At 39.8% G+C, this 23,809-nt stretch overlaps 1 protein-coding gene across 5 annotated transcripts in view; it reads right to left on the reverse strand.

Moving 5' to 3' along the window:
- Tox (thymocyte selection associated high mobility group box) overlaps nucleotides 1-23,809 on the reverse strand; it is a 302,005-nt gene that overhangs the window by 30,472 nt on the left and 247,724 nt on the right. For all 5 annotated transcript variants that reach the window (XM_021222066.2, XM_029533315.1, XM_029533314.1 and 2 more), the window contains 2 exons: nucleotides 22,555-22,836; nucleotides 5,246-5,476 (listed from right to left, as the gene is read on the reverse strand). In XM_021222066.2, coding sequence (XP_021077725.1) covers nucleotides 5,246-5,476; nucleotides 22,555-22,836 — 513 coding nt within the window. The remainder of the gene's footprint in view (nucleotides 1-5,245; nucleotides 5,477-22,554; nucleotides 22,837-23,809) is intronic.

Consider the following 23,809-nt stretch of genomic DNA (forward strand, 5'->3'; position numbering starts at 1 on the left):
CCCCAATACACCAAATCCGAATAGGCTTTCCACTCCATTTTTAGCATAACAGCATGTTTATTTAGCTCTTGGCTGCAGCTTTAAAGCCATTTAACGTAATGTAAACAAGAACATTTTGTTTGTAATTTGCTAAATGTCTTACAGCCCGACTGTGTCTCCAATTAGGAGCTTAAGGTTCATTTAGTAATTTACATCTGGTTCTGGTTTAAGGTGACTTTCCATGACTAAAAGGGACTCAAGAACCCTTTACAGCTCTCTGGGTCAACCTGTTCTGTTGGAAGCTGACGAGTCCTTTCATTTTATAGAGTTGGAACTGTCTTATATCATCACCATGAGCTCAGGCCCTATACCATAGTGATCAGAACCAGAGCATCCCGAAGTCGGGGAGAGAGATGAAAAGTGTAGATGGAACCTTGTAAAGAGGTGCTGAGGGCTGCTGAAGCAAGGCACCGGGATGCAAGGGGATAGGGCTGTTAACTAATAGAGTTTTCTTCCTCTGCAGGCTCCATTCGGGGAGAGAAAAGTAGTTACCCCCAGAATCCCAGCAATACTTGTGTTTAATCCCCTTTCTCCATCTGGTGCCTTTTAAACAACTTGGTATGCTTCTGAAATGGGTTCTTCATCGTTGTACGAGTCATTAGCATTTAAAACCCCCGGTTGGAATCCGAAGCACTGTTTTCTCCGCATTCCAGATTCAGCATTGTCTTCCCAAGTATTAAAATGGAGCCTTCTCTGAGCTGTGGCGAGTGCTCCGAGAGAGCTCCATATCTTTGGAGGGAAGGGCTCTAGGGGGAGGGCTGTTTTCCTGGACCACAGTTACTAGTCCTCTTGCCTTCCTTTCCTTTTCTCTTCACTGACAGAGTATTTGCAGAACCCCAAGACACACAGCTTCTCATTCACCCATGGATTCTAAAAATGAACTCTGTCCTCCCTGTTGGCTTTCCATCCCTGCCTCCCCTCCACACTGAGCAGGCATGGGATGGAAACACAGTGCTCTTTTAGGTGTGTTTCTTCTGGTTGGCAGGAAGCTATTTATTTGTAATCTCAATAATGATGTTTTCGCTTAAATATTGTAATTTTCCAAGTTCCTCGTAAGTCACTGATAACTCTATCCATTTCCCTCCGTTTGTTTTTCTATTGGTAGCTGCTCACAATTGTGGGCTATTATGACAACAGGGTTTTCAAGCAACTACAGCACATGAAATCTCGACCTCCCACCCTAACTGCCTACACAACCTAAAACAGTCCTGTGGACTTGTCTAAACTAATTTGGGAGTGTTCCTTTAAAAATACAGAGCAGTAAGTAGGCTCCCCAAGTTGGAATATTAAATGAGAGTTGAGCGCAATTACTTTAACTTTGATGCAGATATTATAGTGAGTTGGCACAATGAGTCAACATTAAGAGGGGCTGAACAGGTGGTAATGCAGCAGATATAACATTCTGGAATAATTTCATGATGGTTTTTGGAAGCTCCAGAGTGCCTTTTGGGCAGGCACGTTCGCCACACTGGCATCTCCTGCAAACATTCAGTGATAGGCTGCCACAGAGCAGCAGAGCAGTGGCCAGGCCATAGGATGGCATACGTCCCTTCTTTGACGCCCAGATGGGTGGAGGCCCTATGTGTGTTGTGGCGTAGCATCCTAATCCAGTTGTTGGAGAGTAATGTACAGTCTCTGTCTTTATTAAACAAGTGCATCTTTAGAGGAAATGAATCAGCTCTCCTGGATTCCTGCTACAACAGGGAACATTAGGCTCAGTATCTCAGCGTAACCTAAATTGCTCACAACACCTTGTTTGGATAACTCTCAAAAAAAAGTACTCAAATTTTAAAATACTTACTTCCATCAAGAAATATAATATGGTAATATTTTCTTAGACAATCTCGACCTAAATATTATTATTCAGTAGATTTGATTCTTGGATATGAATCATATTGTCAACTATTGTATAATTGTATCCTTTATTTATCAACGAATTTCCTTTCAACACCTCAACTACTTCCGTAAGTGAGACCCCCAACAGGGTAGACACATTTTGAGGTCTTTTTTTCTTTTCTTTTCCTTTCTTTTCTTTTCCTAAAACTCTCTCTGAAGATCAGAGTGGTCTCAAACTCACAGAGATCCTCCTGCTTCTGCCTGTGGAGTGCTGGGATGAAAGGTGTGTCACCAATGCCTGGCTTTGAACTGGTTATTGAATGAGAAGAAAAACACAAAAGAGAAAAGGGAAAATGCCTTGACATTACAAGTGTTTGATTAAGATAAGCCTAGAAGATAAGCCTAGAAACCTAGAGTAGGGAGTGGAAGTAATGTCCCCCTTTAGGTTGATAAGAGCACTCTCTCTCTCTCTCTCTCTCTCTCTCTCTCTCTCTCTCTCTCTCTCTCTCTCTCTCTCTCTCTCTCTCTCTCTCTCTTTCTCATATGCATAGACATGTAATCACAGACACATAGTTTCTTTATACAGCTAGGCAAAAAGGATGTTGAAAGCTATTTTAATATAGCTTTTACATTAAAATACAAATCATCATTGTAATAGAATTAGTAGACAAAGCTTGGCTCTTTACACTTGGAATGATCTGGTTTTGGTTGTATGGGCATTATTATTTTTCTTTCCAACAGAAATAAGAGTACAGACAACAATTTTTACATTGGTAATGCAAAGGACAGATCCTGGGCTGTAAAAAGTTTTTATAGATCTCTCTCTTAAAAACCCTGGTTTTGAATATAGGAGAGTCTTAGGACAACTGGGACCACAGAGGCATTTAAGAAAAGGCGACTAAGTGTTAGGTAGAGAAAGTCATGCTTTTGAAACAGCAGAAAGCAAGGTGGAATAAAGAGCAAACGTCTATCTTCTGATGAGCAAGGGTTGCTGCGCACAACCCTGAGGATAAGGCACCCTCTGGAACTCACGCTGGGAAATTTAATCTCAGAGAAGAGGAGGACAGGGCATGATGCTCAGAACATTTCCAAGAGTACATGGAAGATAAGCAGAACAGCAGAATAGCCAGGCATGGACATGACATTGTTCAGAGAATAGGGCCAGGGCTAGCCTTTCTCATCCATTCGTACTTTGGCCATCGTTCAGCAATTGGATGGGGAGGGACGGATAACTGGAGGGGAAGATACCTGTACAGTTCTACCCTCAATTGGAAACTTCATTTAAAATCTGAGAGTATGGAAAATAATTGATCTGAATTAGGGACCAGCTAGAAACTGGCTCCAAAAATCCTGAAATGACCATATTAGGTTTCACTTAGAATTATACAGTACAACATTGCCTGGTTTATTAGCAATCACATGGCTATGTTAACTGAGTGCACAGAGAGTTCACACAGTATCTTTGTCACTTTTAAAGATGACTCTTAGCACCCAGTACTCTGCAGGCTACGTCTTGTTGACATTCCTGCCTGGCGATCTTGAAGGCATAAGAAAATGTGTATCAGGCTACACATGTCTCAGAGGTTAAGAGCACTGACTGTTCTTCCAGAGTACTAGGATTCAATTCCCAACACATCCATGGCAACTTACAACTGTAACTGCAGTTCCCGGGGATCTGACACCCTCACACAGACATACATGCAGGCAAAATGCCAATGCACATGAAATAAAAATAAGTTAAAAATGAAAATGTGTATTAATTTCAGGTCATAAAGGATAACTGACTTAAGGAGTTGGAGGTGCTGGGGAGTGGGCAAAGTAAGGTTTGTTTCTTGGCATCTGGTTCTTATCATTACAACCTTCGCCATTTTTAGGAGTTTTTCAGGAAGAGAACTGTTTAAGTTAAATGACAAGTTAAACTCTATGTCCCAATGAAATAAGTACAGATTGCTTGTTCAGCATCTGGAGATCTGTTTATCTTGCTTGCTGCCAAATCTATTGTGTCTGGACAGTGCTTGGCAAATATATGCTCAAAAATTTTTGTCAAATAAATGAGTGAACTTAACTTTCCTGAATGTATTTCATAGATTTTGGACAATTCATCATAGACTTAGGAGTAATGAGTAGAAAAAAAGAGGAAGTAATTTAAATGCCATTCAAGAGTATAAAACCCTACTCAGAGTATAGATATTGACATAAACTAAGACTCTTCCAGAACCTAGACAGTTTTTTTTTAAAGTCTCAATCTCTCCCCTGCATTCTTGTCCTGTATGTGTATATTTACGTGTGTGTGTGTGTGTGTGCACGCAGATGTATTGAAAAGGAGGGAGTCTTGTATGTGCCAAGGTGTATGTGTGGAGGTCAGAGGACAATCTCAGGTGCTGTCCATCACCTTCCATGTGGTTTGTAGCAAAGACTCTTTGTTGTGATCTGCTGTGCATGCCAGGCTGGCTGGCCCATGAGCTTCCAGGAATTCTGCTGTCTCTGCCTTCCATTTCCCTGTAGAAGTCCTATGAATCCAGACGTGTGACACCAGGGCTGGCTGTATAGGAGCTCTCTTCCTGGTGTGTTTAAACTCAGGTCTTCACATTTGTACAGCAAGCACCTTACTTCTGTTTTTAAATACATTTCCCTGGACATGGTGAAGAGTCAAATGCTATCTTAACATATGATTAGTGGTGCAACAACTCTTTGTGTAATAGCTGTGTTTATGTTGTTATTTTGACAATTTATTTTAGTTATCATGATTATTTAATGTTTGTGGCAATAATACTATACCATGACAATGACTATCTACCCTCTAGTTTAGACATAGAATTAATATTTCTTCTTCATGTAGGTGAGCTCTCAGTGTGACCCTCACTCTCGTTAAGATTTCCTAGATGACTCCTGGCACTGCCAGCATGCCTCACATACCGCTCCCTAAGCATGCCCCCCCCCCCCCAGTCACACCCCGGCCATCCATAAGAAAACAAAGCGAAAGCATCTGCCTGGTCCCACTTCACACAGCCTAGAAACGCGAGCTAAATATATGTGAGGGGGTTCCGTACCGTACCCTTGTGATCTTTAGGGAAGGGTCAAGGACAGAAACAAACTTGAGGTTCATTTGCACCAAAGAGCGTGATGACAGGATAGGAAATCGCAAGCACCGGGGAGAGGTGTGGATAGTTTTCTAAGGGGAAACTTTTAGTCTGTGCTCATATGGGCAACAGTAAGAAGTGATATAATCCTGGCTGGGCTATGTGGAAGTCCTTCCAAAAGCTGCTACAGTGTATAAACTTTGAAACAAGGGAAATTAACATGCTACTTAGGGAAGAGTATAAGGAGAGTACACGATTAAATGGCATTCTCTTAAAGTAAACCCCCTTACCTGTTTCTGTTCTTCTCCTAGGCCATCCCACATTGATGCCACAATCTTCGAGACTTCACCAAAAGTAGCATTTGGATTCTGTCCCTTAATGGCAGCCTGGGTGTCCCGAAAGAACAAAGCGTAGGCAGATACAGGCTTCTGGGGCTCATTGGGGTCCTTCTTCTTCTTCTTTTTGGGAGTTTTTGGTTTTTTCCCCATATCAGAGGCAGGCCGCTTCTCTCCTCCATTGATCTGAAATAAAAATCAAGATTAGCTATGGAGTAATTGAGAAAATCAGTGGCTGAATCCTATTGCTATTTTTCCCTTGACACCTACTCAAAAATGCCACCCAGACGACGTACGCCCAGAGGCTTTTCTAAGAATAGTAGGTATTGAAGGTGGAGTTTTACACAGAAGTCTTCATAGTTTATTTGGAATATAGCTCACTGTTAGAACGCTTGTCCAACATGTTCAAGGTCTTGGATTGGATCACTAGTACACGACAGAACAAAAAAAATACAAAAAAAGACAATGTATCTTCATATTTTATGTACCCTCCCTACTCACTTTTTTCCTTGTTCAATTTGTCTATCTATGCCCTGCCTAGTTAGAGCTTTGCCCAGCTCTATTTTTGTCTGGAGATGTGCAGGGACTACAGACATGTGATAATACATCTGGCTTTACATGAGTTCCAAGGACTTGAACTCAGATCCTAGCAGTTATCAGCAAATGCTATACAGTTAAATGCTACTCCTTACCTCACGCCACCCTTTCTTTGTCACTGTAGCTGTAACAACAGCAACCTTCTCTTGTAGTGACCTTACTGACCTTGCTCGTTTCTGGGGAGTTCTGCTTAGCTTCCTAATTATGACTTTATACACTGGGTCAGCAAGCTTAAGAAATGAGTCAAACAGTTTTTGATTTTACACTTAGGTCTATAGTTGTGTTTGGTGAGTGGGATGGGTGGGGTCGGGGTGGGAATCCAGCAACGCTTATGGTTTTAACTGGCTTAGAATCTGGGTCACTCTTATTCAGTGGGATTTTCTGTAATGAGGGAAATAATTCTATAATCTACACTGTCCTGTTTGGGCTTCATGAGCCCCATGATGGTAATGAATGCTTAAATGCGTAAGAAGAGTTACAATCTTTTTACAATTCAACAATCTATGAGTACCTAATGGCTACCATATTGAAGAGTGTACCCAAAAAAAAATCTAGGTTCTAGAGATTTCTAGAACAATTTAGAACAGCATTTACTCCATTTAAAAATAGATTCCACCCTTTCCTACTGTTTTGAGGTAATTTAAATGGCTATTTCTGACACACTTAGGAAAGCTATACCACCAGTACTAGTGTGTTTAGGTTACCTGCATGTGAATAACATAGTTGTTGCTAAGTAAAGGTGATGTCACTTAACCCATCTCTGTAAAATGAGGATTCTGGTAAGTATTTCTTTTCACTTTTCAACTATAAGTTATATGAAATTATATATATATATCTTCCAGTGCTAACTGGAAGAACCCTGTTCACAGGTGCCTGCCATACTGACATAATTCCTTTTTGCACTATCTGCCAGCAGTGGGCACTCTCACAGCTATTCTGACCTTTGCCTTCAAGGCTGATATGTATTTTTCCTACCTGTGGATAACATACAAATCATTCACATAGCATGCTTGGTAAGACGTATGTGTAAAATCACTGCCGCCACTCCCCCCACCCCATGCAGAGGAAGTATGTTCAATTAGGAGTTCTATGACTATATCAGATGATCTAAATTCATGACCTCCCTTAGTTAACCAATGGCTATGTTGTCTTTTTGAAATTAATTTTCCTAAGCTCCCAATTTTCTACCATGAGTCAGTTTCAGATTAGTTTTTATAATTACTGGAATGTATATACTTAAATATCTAAAAAGTTTAAAAGCCTATTCAAATACAAATGATGACAGACTCAAAACCTTAAAAATGAACTTATCAAGGAAATTCAAAACATCCTTTTCATATTTGATATGTAAAGTCGGTTTGAAAGACTTGCTCAAGTTAAAAAAAACAGGAAACAGGCTTAAAGTGAATTCTTTGGCTTTGTATTCACTTGAGAAGAACAGAGAACTAGGAAGGATAATAGGATGACAACTGGCTACTGAAAACTGATGGCTTCTAGGAGGGGGACAGCTGATTTTCTACAGGGATTTGGCTCCCAGTCTCTATCCATTCTCAACTACAGGTTCCTGCGCTCTTGAACCTGTAGGTGGCACTTAGTGGACTTGTGCGTTTTAGAAGAATACATAAAGTTGGGAGGTGGGGCGATTTGAATAAGAACACCCCAAGTGGCTCATATATATTTGAATGCTTGGTAACTGGAGAGTATAACTGAACAAAAGAATTAGAAAGATAGGAGGAAGGCTCTTGACAGAGGAAGTCTGTCACTGGGAGTGGGCCTTGGGGTTACAAAAGCCTATTTCAAGGCAAGAGTCTCCTGTGTTGCTTACAGATCTGGATGTAGAACTACTTTCCCAGCAACTCGCCTGTCTGCGTTCTGCTATGCTCCCGCCATGATGACAATGGGCTAACCTCTCAAACTGCAAGCAAGTCCCTAATTAAATGCTTTCTTTTATAAGAATTGTCTTGGGCATGGTGTCTGTTCACAGCAATAGAACAGTGACTAAAACAGGAAGGAAAGAGAGGGAGGGGGACAGGAGAGGATTTAGAGCAGAGAATGGGGAAGTTTATCAGTGCACACTCTATGCATGTACGAAATTCTTGAACAATGAAAAATAAACAATTAAAAAAAAACAGTAAAAAGTGTTCTGCTAGAAAAAAATAGAAGTCGGCTACTCTGAAAATATCTACTCCACAAATTCAAAGAAGCCCATGATGACGTGATGCTCTGAACCAAGTTGCAAAGCTAATGTAGATTAACACTAGTCAATAACTTCTTCAGTTTGAATCTGAAGAGGTGATCTTGGGAAACTTCTGGACCCCATCAAATTCTGTTAGAAGAGACAGTCATTACATATGGCTTGCCGCTGGGCATTCCTGAAGAAGCTTTAACAAATGCCCTGACCTACCTAGGCATGGGAAGCTGTTCTCAGTCCAACAATCCAGGTCCGTTTTATTACCTAACATATAAAATATGCTGAAAGAGAAATAAACTACCTTTTTCTGTCTGCTAAGAGAACACATTCTCACAGTCTTCTCCTTTCTATAACCAACTCCTCCAAGCATATTTGTGCTGTCTATGTACTGTCTCTTGTCATTACTTCCTGCTGCTTTCTACTCTTTTAGCTCTTCATAAAGTCACCAATGCCTTCACAGAACAATCTAGCTTCCCCATGAAGGCTCTTCTCTTCTAGTCTTAGAACACACAGCTCCTGGATTCATCTCTTATTTTGCTGGAGTTGCTGGTTTTAGAGGAGTTTTCTTTGGCTCGTCTTTTTCTACATGGCCATTTAATGGCGGCTTTCTCTGCTGTGCTTTGTGCTGTAACTCTCTTCTTTCATGAGCCTCATTAAGAACATAGGGTTTCTATAACCATGTGTGGCTGGATAGTTGTTAGGTCTGTGTGTTCTTCATTTGACATGCATAGAAGCAACTGTTATTTGATGTCTCTTATCTGAACATCGTGATCATATCTCAAACTCACATCAGGCTCTTTTAATATATTTGTTGTTTTACCTAGATTTCTATCCACAGCAAGCCCTGAACTTCTAAGTACACAACAATGTCACATGGTTGCTGTGCTCGTTTTCAGCCCAAGTGGTAGTGCTACCAAGGTAGGGTCACGCCTAGTTTTGTTTACTAGTACTTAAGTAGCTGCTGACATACACAGAAAGTACTTAACAGTTGCTATAGTACTAGCATAAAATAATATACTTTGACAAGAAAGACGAATGAATGTTAGTAGAAGTGGTTTCTGTTACAGGAAATTACACACAGATTTGCATGAGCACTTAAGGATAATAAACAAATATGTAGCAAAAGGAAAAACATGAGTAGGCTTTCTTTAAAATGTATTTGAAATCTTCCTAGCAATTTCTTTGTACTATAGGATGTACCCTTGTGGTTTTCTTTTTTATACTCTTTCATAGCATCTAATTTTATAAATAGCCATTTACAGTTATAACAATAAAGTCATTAAAAAAAGAATAAAAGGAGCCAATGTGGTTGGCGATGAAGAATGTTAAAGACGGTGTATGAGCTATCTTTCCTGGATCCGTGTAGTTACTACCTCTCATCAGAGAAGTCTTCTTTACAGAAGTGGAGACAGTAACAGAAAAGTACAACTGCACCCAATGCAGAGATCAACCCCATGGGGAGCCCTACCCCAACAGAAGCATCTAACTCATAGCTCCTACATCTATGCATTAGGGAACATGGAGTAAGAGGGGGTGGGGAGCTTGTAAGAATCATAATACCAGGAAGTCTGCTGGGAAAGTTTCTCCTAGAAAGAGCCCCATAAACAAGGTCAGCCGGGCAGTGGTGGCGCACGCCTTTAATCCCAGCACTTGGGAGGCAGAGGCAGGNNGATTTCTGAGTTTGAGGCCAGCCTGGTCTACAGAGTGAGTTCCAGGACAGCCAGAACTATACAGAGAAACCCTGTCTCGAAAAACCAACCAACCAACCAACCAACCAACCAACCAACCAACCAACCAACCAACCAACAAAAAACAAACAAAAAGCAAAAAACAAAAACAAAAACAAAAACAAAACAAGGTCAGAACAATGGCAGTTCCAATGAAGGAGTGGAAGGAGATTTTCTTAGAGCCCCACCACCTCTATGCAAAGAACTATAGGCAAGCAAGGACTGCTGGGAGAAGGAGAATTAGCCTCTCTCAGGGATAAGCCCTCTTACTAGGTCAAACAGAGCTCTTTTACTGTGGTTCCCTCATTCTTCAGTCCAAATTTCCTTTACTTTTATTATCTCTGAACAGCAGTTCCCACAGCAGATTTGTTTTTCAGAGCAGATTTGATGGTACTGAACTCTGACTCATGTGATAATTAGGTATCCAATGCAGAGTGGGAAGCCCTAAAACTTAGTGAGTGCATGCGCGCACTCACACACACATTGCAAGTGTACACGCGTATGCACACACATGTCGGTATGTAATAATAATCAAAGAACAAGAAGCTGCAAGCTTGAGAGTTGAGGGGATATAAGAGGGCTTCAAGGAAGGGTAGCAGGGAGGGGCTGGAGGGAGAAAGGAAGGGGGCACAGTGCTGTAATTCTATTTCAATTAAAACCATATTAACGAAAATAATATTAAGGATGGAGTAGTCCAAGGAGAAAAGCATTCAGCTTTGGGTGACTTCAGATGATAGGACAGGAAGCACAACCACTCAGCAAGCAATATTGTAGCATACACTTAGGTGAGGTGGAAGGCTGGAGGATTGGGAGGGGCAGAGACAGGGGAAACTATGGTTGGGACGCAATGTAGGCAAGGAGTAAAAAATAAACAACAACAACAAAACTGAGTCAGAGTTTCTCTGGGTAACAGCCTTAGCTATCCTGAACGTCACTGGTAGACCAGGCTGGCCTGGAACTCACAGAGATCCACCTCCGTCTGCCTCCCGAGGGCTGGGACTAAAGGTGTTCACCATCACTCCTAGCCAAGCATAAACAGTTCTTTAAAAGAAAAGAAAAGAAGGGAAAGGTGATGATGTGAAAATTAACATATGCTAAATGAAGAGTCTGTCTGGAATTTATTTCTACTTATTATCAATGATTTTGGTACATATGGGGATAAGCCTATGGTGATAAAAGAAGACGTAGAGATGTTGACTTTAAATTCATTTAAATTTTTTAAATGAAAGTCTACCCAGCAGGTATCTTTACTTGAGGGATTGTTTATATAATAATAATTTAAGATTCTGACTTGTACTTTATGAACATTAGTGATGCATATAGTTCTTTCATTAAGCACAGGTTCATTATTAAAGTTGCAGTTCGTGATACTTAGAATAAGTGTCAAGGGGACAAGTTAAAGAATTTGCTGAGACCACATTGTAAACATCCTTATGAACAACAAAACAGAGCAAACAAAAACTAAGAAGAAGAAAACAAAAATTGGTGGCTAGTTAAAATCAAGTGGTGGATGTGTTAAATATCTTGACTATAGTAATAATTTCATAATGTACATATAACATCAAATCGTTATTTTACACACTTCCTATATAATTTTATTGGTCAATCATGGCTTAATAAAGCTGGAAGTAAAAGGGGGTGATTGTGACATTTAGGAGCATATTTCATCAGTGATGGCAGTACTTAGAAATGGAATAAAGCACAGATTAGTAAATGCTTATTCATAGAGAATACTACATATATCCATTTTAAAAATTAATTAAAATAGTAATGATTGGATAAATTGAAATAATTAGGACTGACAATTATGTCAATCTTTCTCAAAGATAATCAAATGTCAAGAGACAGATCTATCATGTAACGCAAAGTTTTTAATTAAAGGATTCCCCCCCCCCAATTATTTAAATAATTTCCTTCTTCTACTGTTCAATATTGAGCCTGAACCACAAGGACTCCGGCTTGTTTCATTTTTAAGTTGGTTTTGTAATAAATATCCTCTTTGTCTTATAACAATACTCTACTCTCTGGGATGACTGAGTAAGAAGAATCTGTAACAACAACAACAACAAAAACACTCTGATGTTGATTGAAATACAGATTATCATTTGAAGCAATCAATGCAGAGCACGATCCAGAAAATCATAAGCTGTCCCATGCAAGCAACCTTTAGCTGTCTGGAGGTTTTCTAGACTTTCCTGGCTTGGTTTGTAGGTTGGGAAGGGTGCATTTTGTCTTACTATCAGAGTTGTGTTTAACTGAAGGAAATGTTTCATGATCTCTGTCTTCATATTCTGAAGGCACAGGAGACATAATATGTATGCCATAGTGTATTCCTCTGGGTCTTTGGGGATGCATCTGACATTCCTGAGAAATAGCAAGCTGTGAAGCTGGGTCTCACCCCTCTTAAGGCCAGATTATTCATAGTAGTACATCATCTTTGCTTTTCCTCTGGTTGAACTAAGAACATACCCATCCACTTTCAGTCACTAACATGTTAAGTCTTCCATTTAGGGATGTACTCAAGTCACCATTGCTCAGAACTGTCTGCAATGCACGGGAACTGACTGACATCCGAGAGCACCAATTTAAAAAATATCCATCCACTACTCATTACTAAAGATTCACTGTCCTTACTTCTAATTAACCTATGTCATCAAAGCTCTCTTGGGTTGTAATCATCTGAAGACTCCTAAAATTGACTGCATGTTATTCAACTGTGCTTTGATATAATGCCCTATTTCTCACTAGAGATATACATGAAGGTGGAAAGATGTATGCATGAAATATCTTCACTTTTATAATAATAAAATGCAATTTAGAGAGCATGGTTTATTAGGTTGCTCAGTGCTTTTGCATAAAAGATTATTTCCTGGATATGATGCTTTTTCTTCTTATGGTATAAGAAAATAAAGTGAAACTTCACTCTTGTTGCTTGATGTCTTCTGTATTCTAGTTCTTGGGTGGTGCTCCATAAAGATATCTGCCTCAGGATCGCTGTCTGATGGGTAGTTTGTATTTTCCACTGCTTTTCATATATGAGACACATGCAAAAAGGAGCTATCCTTTTAGAGTCTGGGTGATGTGCCGGGTTTTAGAAGGCCTGCTTCCCAGTGGTACTTTGTTCCTCCTGAGAGAAACACGTGGGCCCTATCCACATGCAAAGCTTTCTGGGAAAGGAGCATTGCTTCAATTTGGTCCATTTACTGCCAGTAATGGATTGTATTTTGCAAAGTACCTGACTCTTCTGACCGCAAAGTATTTAGAATGAACATAAAAGAATGATAAACATAGTTGAGGTGAAAAAAATTAGCTAAGTGGATTTACAATATGTCCCTGGGTATTGCCTGGATTTTGGCTTTATACATTTATGTATGAAAGCTTGCCATTTCATACCTTAACTTTCTAAGAAATTCTGAGTTCTATAATCTGGGTACCATTGTCTCATAGAATATTCTAGAATGATAATTATATTCTCTATCCTGTCCACAGGGTGGCTACTACCTACACATAGCTATAGATCACCTGTATAAAGCTGGTACAATTGAGAGTTGAAAGGCTTTAAATTGAATATTAGTTGATTAAAGATAAATCTAAGCAGCCATTGATGACTGGTGACTCTGTTTTATTTGATGGTAGAGAAGGGTTCAATGGACACTACTCTAGAGTATTTATTCACTTACTAGGGTTCTATAACTAGAGAGTAAAATTTAATTCCATTGTGTTCCATTTAGAACACAGGAGAAACTTTATTATGTACAAAATAAACTTCCAAAGAAGCCAGGTACATTGAAAATCAGAAGTCTCATGAGTCTTGATGTCCCCTTTCCATTATGTGATGTCTTTCAGTGGAGATGTATTTCTGCTCTTATAGTCTACAGCAGTAGGTAAAGGTTTATCATTATAGCCAACAATTTGAAATGCATTTAAAGAGTATATGAAATCTGTAGTAGCAAACAATATGACTGAACTAAAGCACTAAATGTATCCGCGATTACCTATAGTGATTTCATACTTAAAGCACTAATGAATAAATACATTAAAAATATATATTTTACTCATAAATATTATACAAAAGCTTTCTCAGGTTGCATATACTTCCTTGCACTTCCTTAGATGTAAATTCTACAATATCTTCAGGCTTCTGGTACTTCATCTTAGTTATAATGGTGCATTTCACAAACTAATCACAAGAAAATAATAATCTTTTAATTTAAAAGAAACATGTGCTCAGAATGTTGCTTGGAGAATACTTCCTAGAGTACAAAAATTTAGCATTATCAGGGAAAGAGGGCCTGGGTGGTGCTTAGTGATGGAGTTCTTGCCTAGTATGCACAAAGCTCAAGGTTTAATTCTTAGCATCACACACACACACACACACACACACACACACACGTGTGCACGAGCACACACGATTATTAAGGAAAGAGAATCTGATATTGAAGCATCTCTGGAGAAGTTAGAAATGTCTATAAGCATATTTAAAATAAACTGCCATGGCCCCAAAGCCTTTAATGGAGCCAGGAGAGCTTTTAATGCATACTATCTAGCAGTAATCGCTGCAGTTTAAAATAGATTTTAATCAAGCACCATCTGCATAATAGGCTGAACAAACGCATAGAACTCCACTTATAACTCTTATCATACAAAGTAAACATTGTAAAGTCTTCACCACAGAAACGGGGCATCCCACAGCAATTTTGGGATGTCCTGGTTCCAAAAGTGAAAATTCTGCTGCTTACATCCATTTTCTTTTCCTCCTAACAGGGGCTATCTAATCCCCTTATGAGAATAAATTCAAATAACCACGGAAAGTGAGCATCTAATTACTGCAAAATCAGCAAGCCTGTAGCACTTCTTTCATTTTTTACAGTTGGGTTTATTATCTTCATTAATAATACCACCATGTTCAATAACTCAATACATCAGTTATAGGAAAACATGTAGAAAGGCCTTTTATTTTGAAATGATTCACAACCGTGGGACACTGTAGCAGTACCAGCTTGTAAAGCAAATTCATTTCTAAGGACCCTTGATTCTAAAATAAAACAAAAAAATGTAACCATGCATAGCTTTCAGATGAGTATAGCAAGACACCTGGGAGCCTTCTGTGAAATATAAACTTTGGGCTGCTGTCCAGAAAAACTGTTGTAATGTAAGGTATGGTTGGTTATAATTACACATACCTACTAGCCTTTAGTGACAGTCTCTGGGATCACTGGATCTTTGCTTGATCTGTCTGAGGAGAGCAATATGCTTACTTCTTATTCCTCTGCCCTGGGGCTGTGCCTTATAAAGAACACAAGCTGTTAAGGTAAGGGCCTGAGGAGGTAGAGACCAGGTGGCTAGGCCAAGCTTCATGTTATTTATATTCCATGAATTATCAAACGTGCTCAGTCATCTAGAATATGTTTAAGAACATATGCTCTTTGAAAATACTACATCGTAGCATAATTTGTTTGAATTGATTTTTAGAAACAATCACTTGACAGACTGAATTTTATCATCTTCCTGGTACTAGCTTGTTAGAATCACCATTAATGTGTGTGTGTGCGTGTGTGTGTGTGTGTGTGTGTGTGTGTGTGTGTGTGTGTGTAGATGTGGCAATGGATCTAATAACATTTAGCATATATTAGAGGAGAAGGTCAGAAGACTGTCATCTAGGATTCCACCAATTTCTCTTTCCTGCCCTCCCCACCATGGTTAGTGATCTTGGCTATCAAAAAGTATGTGGAAATTAGAAGCAGGAACAGTGCAGCTTCATTGAGGTTGTCATCCATGGTGGAATGTGATCTTTGGTAAGGTATCTCTTTGAGGGTCTTCCAGGCTTTGGTAAGTAATCCTTTACCCATTCTCCAGTTAGCTTATTGGCTCATTATATTGGATTTTGATGGACTCTTATTTGGGTCTCCTAGTATCCTGTCTTTAGTGAGTAGATGTGTATTTACATTAAGAGTAATGGAAAGTTGACACAATAATAGATACATATAAAAATAAGCAAAGAACATGTAGTAATTTAATTGGCATGAGTCTAAGAACATGGCAATATCATACATATTAAATCATGTAAATTTTTGATGAGTAATTGAACAATAAAAACATGCCAATATGGAAAATATCTAATTTCAAACCTGAACTTTAACTATTATGACCCATTTCTTGATAAAGTGATGTGACATTTTTTTCTAGCACTGTTTAGTTTTACTTAAAGAGTATAGCAGATTGGCTAGGACTTTATTGTAGTCTAAGAAGCTCTTGATTGTAAAACACTGCTAAAGACTAACTACTCTGAATGAGACTCACTCTAGGTAATGGATGAAGCACACGAAGGAGACTCACCAAGTCCCCACCTTTCTGACTCTACCTAGTATTTGAGAGCACACACACTAAGGAATCAGCAACTTAGTAAGAATGGCTTAGAGCAAAAGGTCTAAGTGAAAGGAGAGAAGCAGGAAGAGTCCTAAGTCAGCATTCAGTCAAGGTATTGCTGAAAAAGCTTTGTCTGGGCAGAGTCCAGGCCACAGTAGATAAATCTGAGGCTCCCACAAGCAGGATGCTTATAGCAAGGTTCTGTTAGAGATCCTATAAAAGGATGAGAATTGTCCATCTCAAGGCTGGGGTAAGATAATTCTCTCTGCAGGTGCTCTCCCACACCTCAAGGAAGAATGCTCTGAAGACTTGCTTCTACAAAGAGAGAAGAAAAATAACAGGATAATCTCTAAATAGCAGTCAGCATTTGCAAGGGGTGCCACCATTTGGGTGGTTGGGAAAGGTCTGACCACAGCAAGCTAAGTGTGGTTCTGTATTGTAAAGGCCCAAAAGATCTGGCAGAAGCAAACTGAAACTCTCTCCCGAGGACTGTGTTTTCAAACCTCGTCTAAAACGATTTTCACTAAGCTGGGATATAAACTCATATTCCAAAAGCAGAACCCAAAATATGGCAAGATGTTAAAACGAGAAGTAGATCACAGACTTTGTAAGAATTAGGCAAGGGAGCATGTGCTGGCTGAATGAGAATGGTCCTCAAAGGCTGGTATTTAAGTGCTCAGTTCCTAGCTAGTGGAACTGTTTGGGAAGGATTAAGATGACCTTGTTGGAGAAGGAGTATCCCTGGGGCCACGCGTTCAGATTCCAAAAGCCCATGCAATTCCTAATTAGTTCTCTCTCTCTCTCTCTCTCTCTCTCTCTCTCTCTCTCTCTCTCTCTCTCTCTCTCTCTCTTTCTCCCTTCAGATCTTGATGTAGAACTCTCATCTACCTCTCCAGCACTATGCCTACCTGAATGCCACCATGTTTCCTGCCATGATGACAATGTACTAAGNTCTCTCTCTCTCTCTCTGCCTCCTACTTGCAGATAAGTAGGCAAATCTTTCAGCCACTGCTCTAGCCATGCCTGTCTTCTTGGTACCATATTCCCTACCATGATGGTTCTGGACTCCAAACTCTGGAACTATAAGCTCCCACTAAACTCTTTGCTTATTAAATGGCCTTATCATGGTGTTTTGTCACAGCAACTGAAAGGTAACTAAGACAGAGGGTTTAAATGTATGAGAAAAATATTAAATAACTAAGAAAATGTTTAGATTTGAGAAAATACTGTTAGAAATGTACTTGAAAATACAGTCACTAAGGATCATTTAAATTTCAGATTAGATATAGATGAAAATAATTACCAACTAAGATATAGAGATAGACAAATTTGTAAGAATCAGTATATACGGTAAAAAAAAAAAAGTTGCACAAAAGCATGTTGGGCAGAGGAGGGATCTGTGGAGGATGAGAAGTCTAGCACAAATCATCTTAGGACTACAGAATGAGAAGGGAGCAAGGGGCAATATCTAAAAAAAAAAAAAAAATGTGGTGGAGATATTCCAGAAATGAAGTACAGAAATAAGGGAGCAAGGGGCAATATCTAAAAAAAAAATGTGGTGGAGATATTCCAGAAATGAAGTACAGAAATAATTAAATTCAAGAAAAGTGTAACAAAGCCCATACTCATCACCTTGAAGCTGAAGAACACTAAAGGCAAGAGATTTTCAAACCAATCAGAGGGAAGAGGCTGGTTCCTCTCCAAGAAAGGCAGAGGCAGTGCATCTCAAAAGCAACAACAGAAGCTGGGGCTCAAAAGACTAAGATGACAGCCTAAAACACTGCAAGGTAGGGACTGTCAGCCTAGAGATATATGCAGCAGAAATGGCCTTTAAGGTAAGCATGTTCCCAGCAGACCCACTCCAAAAGAACAATTTAAAATTAAGACAAAAGTAGATATGTATAAATAAAATTGGAGGAAAAAGGTACAGGAAACAATAAGCATGGTATTTACTGAATTTTACTATGTTAAAGAATTAAAAATTATAATCGAAAGGCTCATTAGCAAAACTAGAAGTGTTTCAATCAGAAGGAAGAGATTTCAACTTAAAAGTCATCTAAATAGTAACGTAAAAATATCAATCAGTGTATACCTTTCATGAATAAAGCCCGGGCAGTCCCAAATTAGACTAAGTCCCGGGGTAGAAAGAGAAGTTTGGGATACAAGCCCACAGCCATGAGCTTTTGGCCCTTGTTAGATGCTGGGGAAGGAAGAGTCAGAGTTCTTTATGAGTATAGCTACTGTCAAGTCAACCGCAATCCAGTGGAAGACAACACATTCAAGAATAGTTTGAGACCCCCTAAGTATTCTTGAGGATATGGAAGGGACAGTGGATTTGGTGTGACTTGGTGAATGAATGTCTAGAAAACATGTTAGAGGAAACTCAAAATTCTCAAAGAACTAATAAAAACAAAAGTAAGAAAACAAACATCGGTATTTCTAGTGTTAAATTCAGAGATTGTGGGATTGAAAAAAAAAGTCTTAAGGTGGAACAAGTCATATAAAATACCGGTGGGGCAAATAGGAAGGAATACAATAAGAAGGAGAGATGGGCCCAGCTGTTTGTGTAAATGATGTAACTGTTCCATTTCAGAGTAAAAGATGACTTACCCATGTGTCCTTTATGAGACACATGTAAACATAAGGATGTTTTCAACGGAAAAATGAAAGCAAAAGCAAGCAAAATTAAACTCCATATCGACTGTGATTCATAGCCTGTAATTTAATTAAAGGAACCGCTAACTAAATCCCAAATACACTTGTAACGCCAGGTACTGTGAGTGTTTTGAAGTGTCTGTTAAATTACAGGAGCTGGATTATAGAGCCAAGCAGCAAGCTGCCTGAGCTTGCCCTTTTTTTTTTTTTTTCTTTCTTGCCTCTTCTCTGCAGGTCTCATTTGTGACTTGAAGCTGTCAACAGATCTCCAGAGCAATGAAGGCCATGGGTGGTGCTTGTAAGATGATAATTAATTCTACTGCTGTATTTACTGGTGTATTTTTCTGTCAAAACAGAGTTAATCCATTTAATTGTTCAATTAGATAATCTGGAATCAATATGTAATTGCTTAAAGACAGCATGGCGTGTTAAGAGGCATGCTTTGAAAGCATGCTTTCGCCAGGCTGGAACTCCATATTCCTGTGTGGTTCACTCCTTATAAATGATTTCAATGATCTTTTGACTTAATGCTGTTTCATATTTAACTAGAGTTGTTGTATAACACCATTCCACAGAAATCCTACACACACATAAAAGAAAAAATACTGTATAATTCTTAAGTATCATAAAAAATACTTAGTTTCAGCAGAGGAATTTTCTAGCAGTTTAACACATGTAAGAGGAATATAACACACACACAAGCATCAGAGGAATTCTGAATCCATGGTCAGCAACAGCATTCAAAAGTAGAATAGGGAATGGATTTTCTTGAGATGGAAAATACAGTTGAACAGAACCTCTGGAATGTTTGTGTAAAAGAAAAAAGTCATTAAAAAAAAAAAAAGCAAAGCAAAACAAAACAGTTATTTCCTGTTTGAAAGAACTGCAGGGACAAAAATGGAGAAAAGCCTGAGGAAAAGGAGGCCCAGGGATAGGCCCAAATTGGGATCTAGCTCAGGGGGAGGCCCCAAGGCCTGACACTAATACTGATGCTATGGTGTGCTTACAAACAGGAGCCTAGCATGGCTGCCCTCCCAGAGGCCCAACAAGCAGCTGACTGAGACAGATATAGATACTTACACCCAACCAGTGGACAGAAGCCGGGGACCCCCGTGGTTGAATTAGGGGAAAGCTGGAAGAAGCTGGGGAGGAGGACAGCCCTATAGGAAGACCAGCATTCTCAAATAACCTGGACCCCCAAGATCTCTCAGACACTTAGGCAGCATATACCAGCTAATATGAGGTCCCCAACACATATACAGCAAAGGACTGCCAGGTCAGGACTTAGAGAGAGACAGAGAGAGAGAGAGAGAGAGAGAGAGAGAGAGAGAGAGAGACTTGGGGCCTCAGGGAATGGGGAGGTCTGATGGGGTGGGGCTGGGGTGGGAACATCCTCTTGGAGACAGGGGTTGGGAGGAGGTATGGGATGTGGAACAGTCAGGTGGACTGGGAGTGGGATAAAGCCTGTACTTTAAAAAAAACTTTAAAGAATAAATTAAAAAGGGAAGAAAAACCTCCAAGGGTATTGTTGAGAAATCCATCTTTTTACCACCGCACACCCAAAACTGAAGAGTTTGCGGCTACAGAATATGAACTCTTCCACACAGGCTTACAGCCAGTGGCAGAGACTGAAGCAAGGGTTTTTGGAATCTGAGTATTGAGCGAGGGACTGGAAACTCAGTGGTCACATTTCACATCAGCTTGGAGGTTTAGCATATGAACTTGTGTTCCTGCCTTGGGACAGTTATGAGCTGTGTTCCTAAGGGGTCAACAGTAAAGGGCAGAATGAGAGTTCTAAGAATTTCAGGCTTTTATCCACTCAGCCACTTGTGTAAGGTGAAGAGTGTGTGCAATGTTACTGTAGTTAAGACATATCCTGTATAAAATTTATTTTAGAAGACACCGCAAATTTTGCATTAATTTTTTGAAAGGTCAGGAAGGATTGCTGATAAAGATAATCATGACGTACAAATTGAACATTAATTCCACACATACGTATATGTATGAATATAATACAACACATACCATTTATGCCTAGGATATTGCCTAGAAACCATGAATCTCTTGCAACAGTCATATGGTTGATGTTCATATTTGGGTCCAAAGAATCACTGGCTGTTAGGTACTATTAGAAAAATCCATATTTCTTTAGGAAAATATCTTTGTCATCTGAACATTCAGCTGATGTCCAGGTTTTCACTAAAGCAGTGGTTGAGTCATTCTCAATTAGTCTTTTAATAGTTCCTCTTTCTGAGAATGGATAAGCCCCCACTTACCTCAGGACTGACAGGGAGGGTGAGGAGAATTTAATGTGTTTGCAGACACTCTGACACTCATACTTGGAATTTATTTTTATTTTGTTTGGGAAGTTGGCAACACATGGAAATGACTGCTGGGATGGGAGAAGTTTGCACTCACAGATCCCTAGAGTGGGAGGCACAGCTCAGTACATGGTCGCCTGTGGAGGGACCTAACTCAATGAAGGACAGAAAGGACCAGGGCAACACGGGCACAGAGGATGTGTTGGCAGTATTGTGTGCAGGAATGGCAGTGTGGGCATGTTGTGAGCAAGGAAAGTGCTTGGTCAGCATAGTGTCAGTAGACTCTGGTCTTTATGGGTTGGCTATACCCAACCCTGGATAGCAGTCACCTGCCCTGCCCATCCCAAATACCAGGGCATCAGGAGTACAGAAATAAGAAAACACTGCCAATGCTATCATAAATCGAATTAACCTGTGAATTACAATTTACCTGCACTATTAACAGTCTGTAACTATATATTTACAGTCACATAAATGACAGCCCCATAGATCTGATACTATAGTTCAGATCTCAGAGCAATTCCTTTAGCAGAACGGTGGCAATTGAACTTCTGCCAATCAAAACTCTTAGGAAGGTGATAAGAAAACAGAGTGGCTGACACATCTGTCTATTTATTAGGAAGATTTTAAAAGACATAAAAAAGAGGTCTTGAAAGATGGTTCAGCAGTTAGGAGCTTGAAGTGATCATGCAGTGCACCTGAGTTTGGTTTCCAGCATCTACATTGGGCAGTCACAAAAGCCTCCCAGGAGCCAGAGCCTCGGGCCTCCTCCCAAGGACCTGTGTAATGTCCACCCGCTGCCTATACATATCACAAATAAAATAAACCTTTAAAAAAGAATGAGAATAGAAAGACAGTATTCATGTCCTGGTTGGCATGCTCACAGTAGGTAGACACACATCCTTCTCACTAGGATAAATCTGGGTGACACTTCATTGGTAATTAGGGGAAGGGGGGAAGAGTTTAGTGTTTTCAAGCAAAAGCCTACAGGATTTTGGTTTGAACATTTCTTTTTCTTTCTTTACTTATTTTTTAAAAAAAGTATTATACTTTAAAGTAACAACTCCACTAAACAACTTTAAAGGAATTTAAAGGAAATTTCACCTAATTTTTTTTAATCACCAATAGCATTTAAAAAGCAATTTCCCACTCAAATGCCTACCTACCTACACACACACACACACACACACACACACACACACACACACACACACTGAAAGGTTAAATAAGGAACTTAAAAGTATAGGGTCCGCACGTGGTTGAATCCACTCCTGCTTCATTAACCAAGAATACGCTTCCCACTAGTGTTTCTCATAGGGAAGACACACACACACACACACACACACACACACACACACACACACGCCCTCCTCACATGGCAATGAAGGTGGCAAGCACAGGTCATACCTTGGAGGTGTCCTCGCACTCATCCTCATGCACTGAGCTGGATGGCGAAGGGGTTGCAGACTTGCTCCCGGGTGGAGAAGGGGAGTTGTGGGGGACATTGGTTCCTCCCATGTTCAAGCCCAACTGTGCACTCAGCTGTGACTGATTGATGGTGGTCAGCTGGCCGGGCTGCATCATGCTTGCCTGCTGTCTGATGTCTGTAGGCTGGCCCCTCGGCCTCATGGCTGCCATCTGAGGATGAGAACTGTACTGAGCTCCTTCTGCACTCCCAATATCTTGCATCTAAAATAGATGGACGAATAGACACATTTTCAAAAACATGCTTCTTGAAAGGTTTCTTGTATTTTCATTTTCATTTTTATTTTAAGTTTTGACTTTTGGACAAAGGGTCTCACTATGCCAGCTCAGGTTACCATGGAATTCATGATTCTGCTGCTTCAGCCTCTGTATTCTGAGGTTAGAGGTGAATGCTATGGGGACCAGCTTAAAAAAGTTTCTTTAACTTGTAGATGGTAGGTTGTGCTTCTAAGCGGAATACACAGTAATATTCTCTGTATTATAATGATTCTCTGTATTATAATAGATTAAAGAATACCAAAAATGGAGCTTGAAAATCACTCAGCTGTAGTGCTGTCTGGCATGGACAAGGTCCTGGGTTTTAATCTCATTATCACAATCATCCAACCCAAACCAGATTTTCATAATTGGGTCAACATTGCATTCCATCACTCAAGACCAGGTCCCTATACTTCTATTTTTGTTCGGATAAATAGACATCTTATTGGATTCCATTTACACGTAACACTGTATTTATTTATGTGATAAAGATGTCAACATGCTGGTTCTTGTCAGAACGAGGTCCAAATTACAAAGTCATTTGTGATTTTAGTATCACAGCCACCCATTAAGCCCTGTGTCTTAATTCTAATCATTTAAGGAAGGTTTTAGAAGACAAGAAGAGAACGAACATTCTCAGTTTATATTTTTTGAGAGTTTCATACAGGATTAAATTGTACTTATATCACTTGTATCCCTCACCCCACAGCTCCCATTTTGTATTTATTATATATAATGCTTTTGTGCGCGCGCGCGCGCGCGCACACACACACACATGTTTAAAAACCTTGACATGTCCTTTTACTGTCGCTTTTATGTGTTCAGAGCTGACCAGTGTAGGTCAGATAACCTATCAGGGAACTTGTCCCTTGAGAGAACCAATCGTCCTTGCCTCAGAAGCCATTGACTACCCCCCCCC

The sequence above is a fragment of the Mus pahari genome, chromosome 22, assembly GCF_900095145.1.
Source record: "Mus pahari chromosome 22, PAHARI_EIJ_v1.1, whole genome shotgun sequence".
In the NCBI taxonomy this organism is placed as follows: Eukaryota; Metazoa; Chordata; class Mammalia; order Rodentia; family Muridae; genus Mus; species Mus pahari.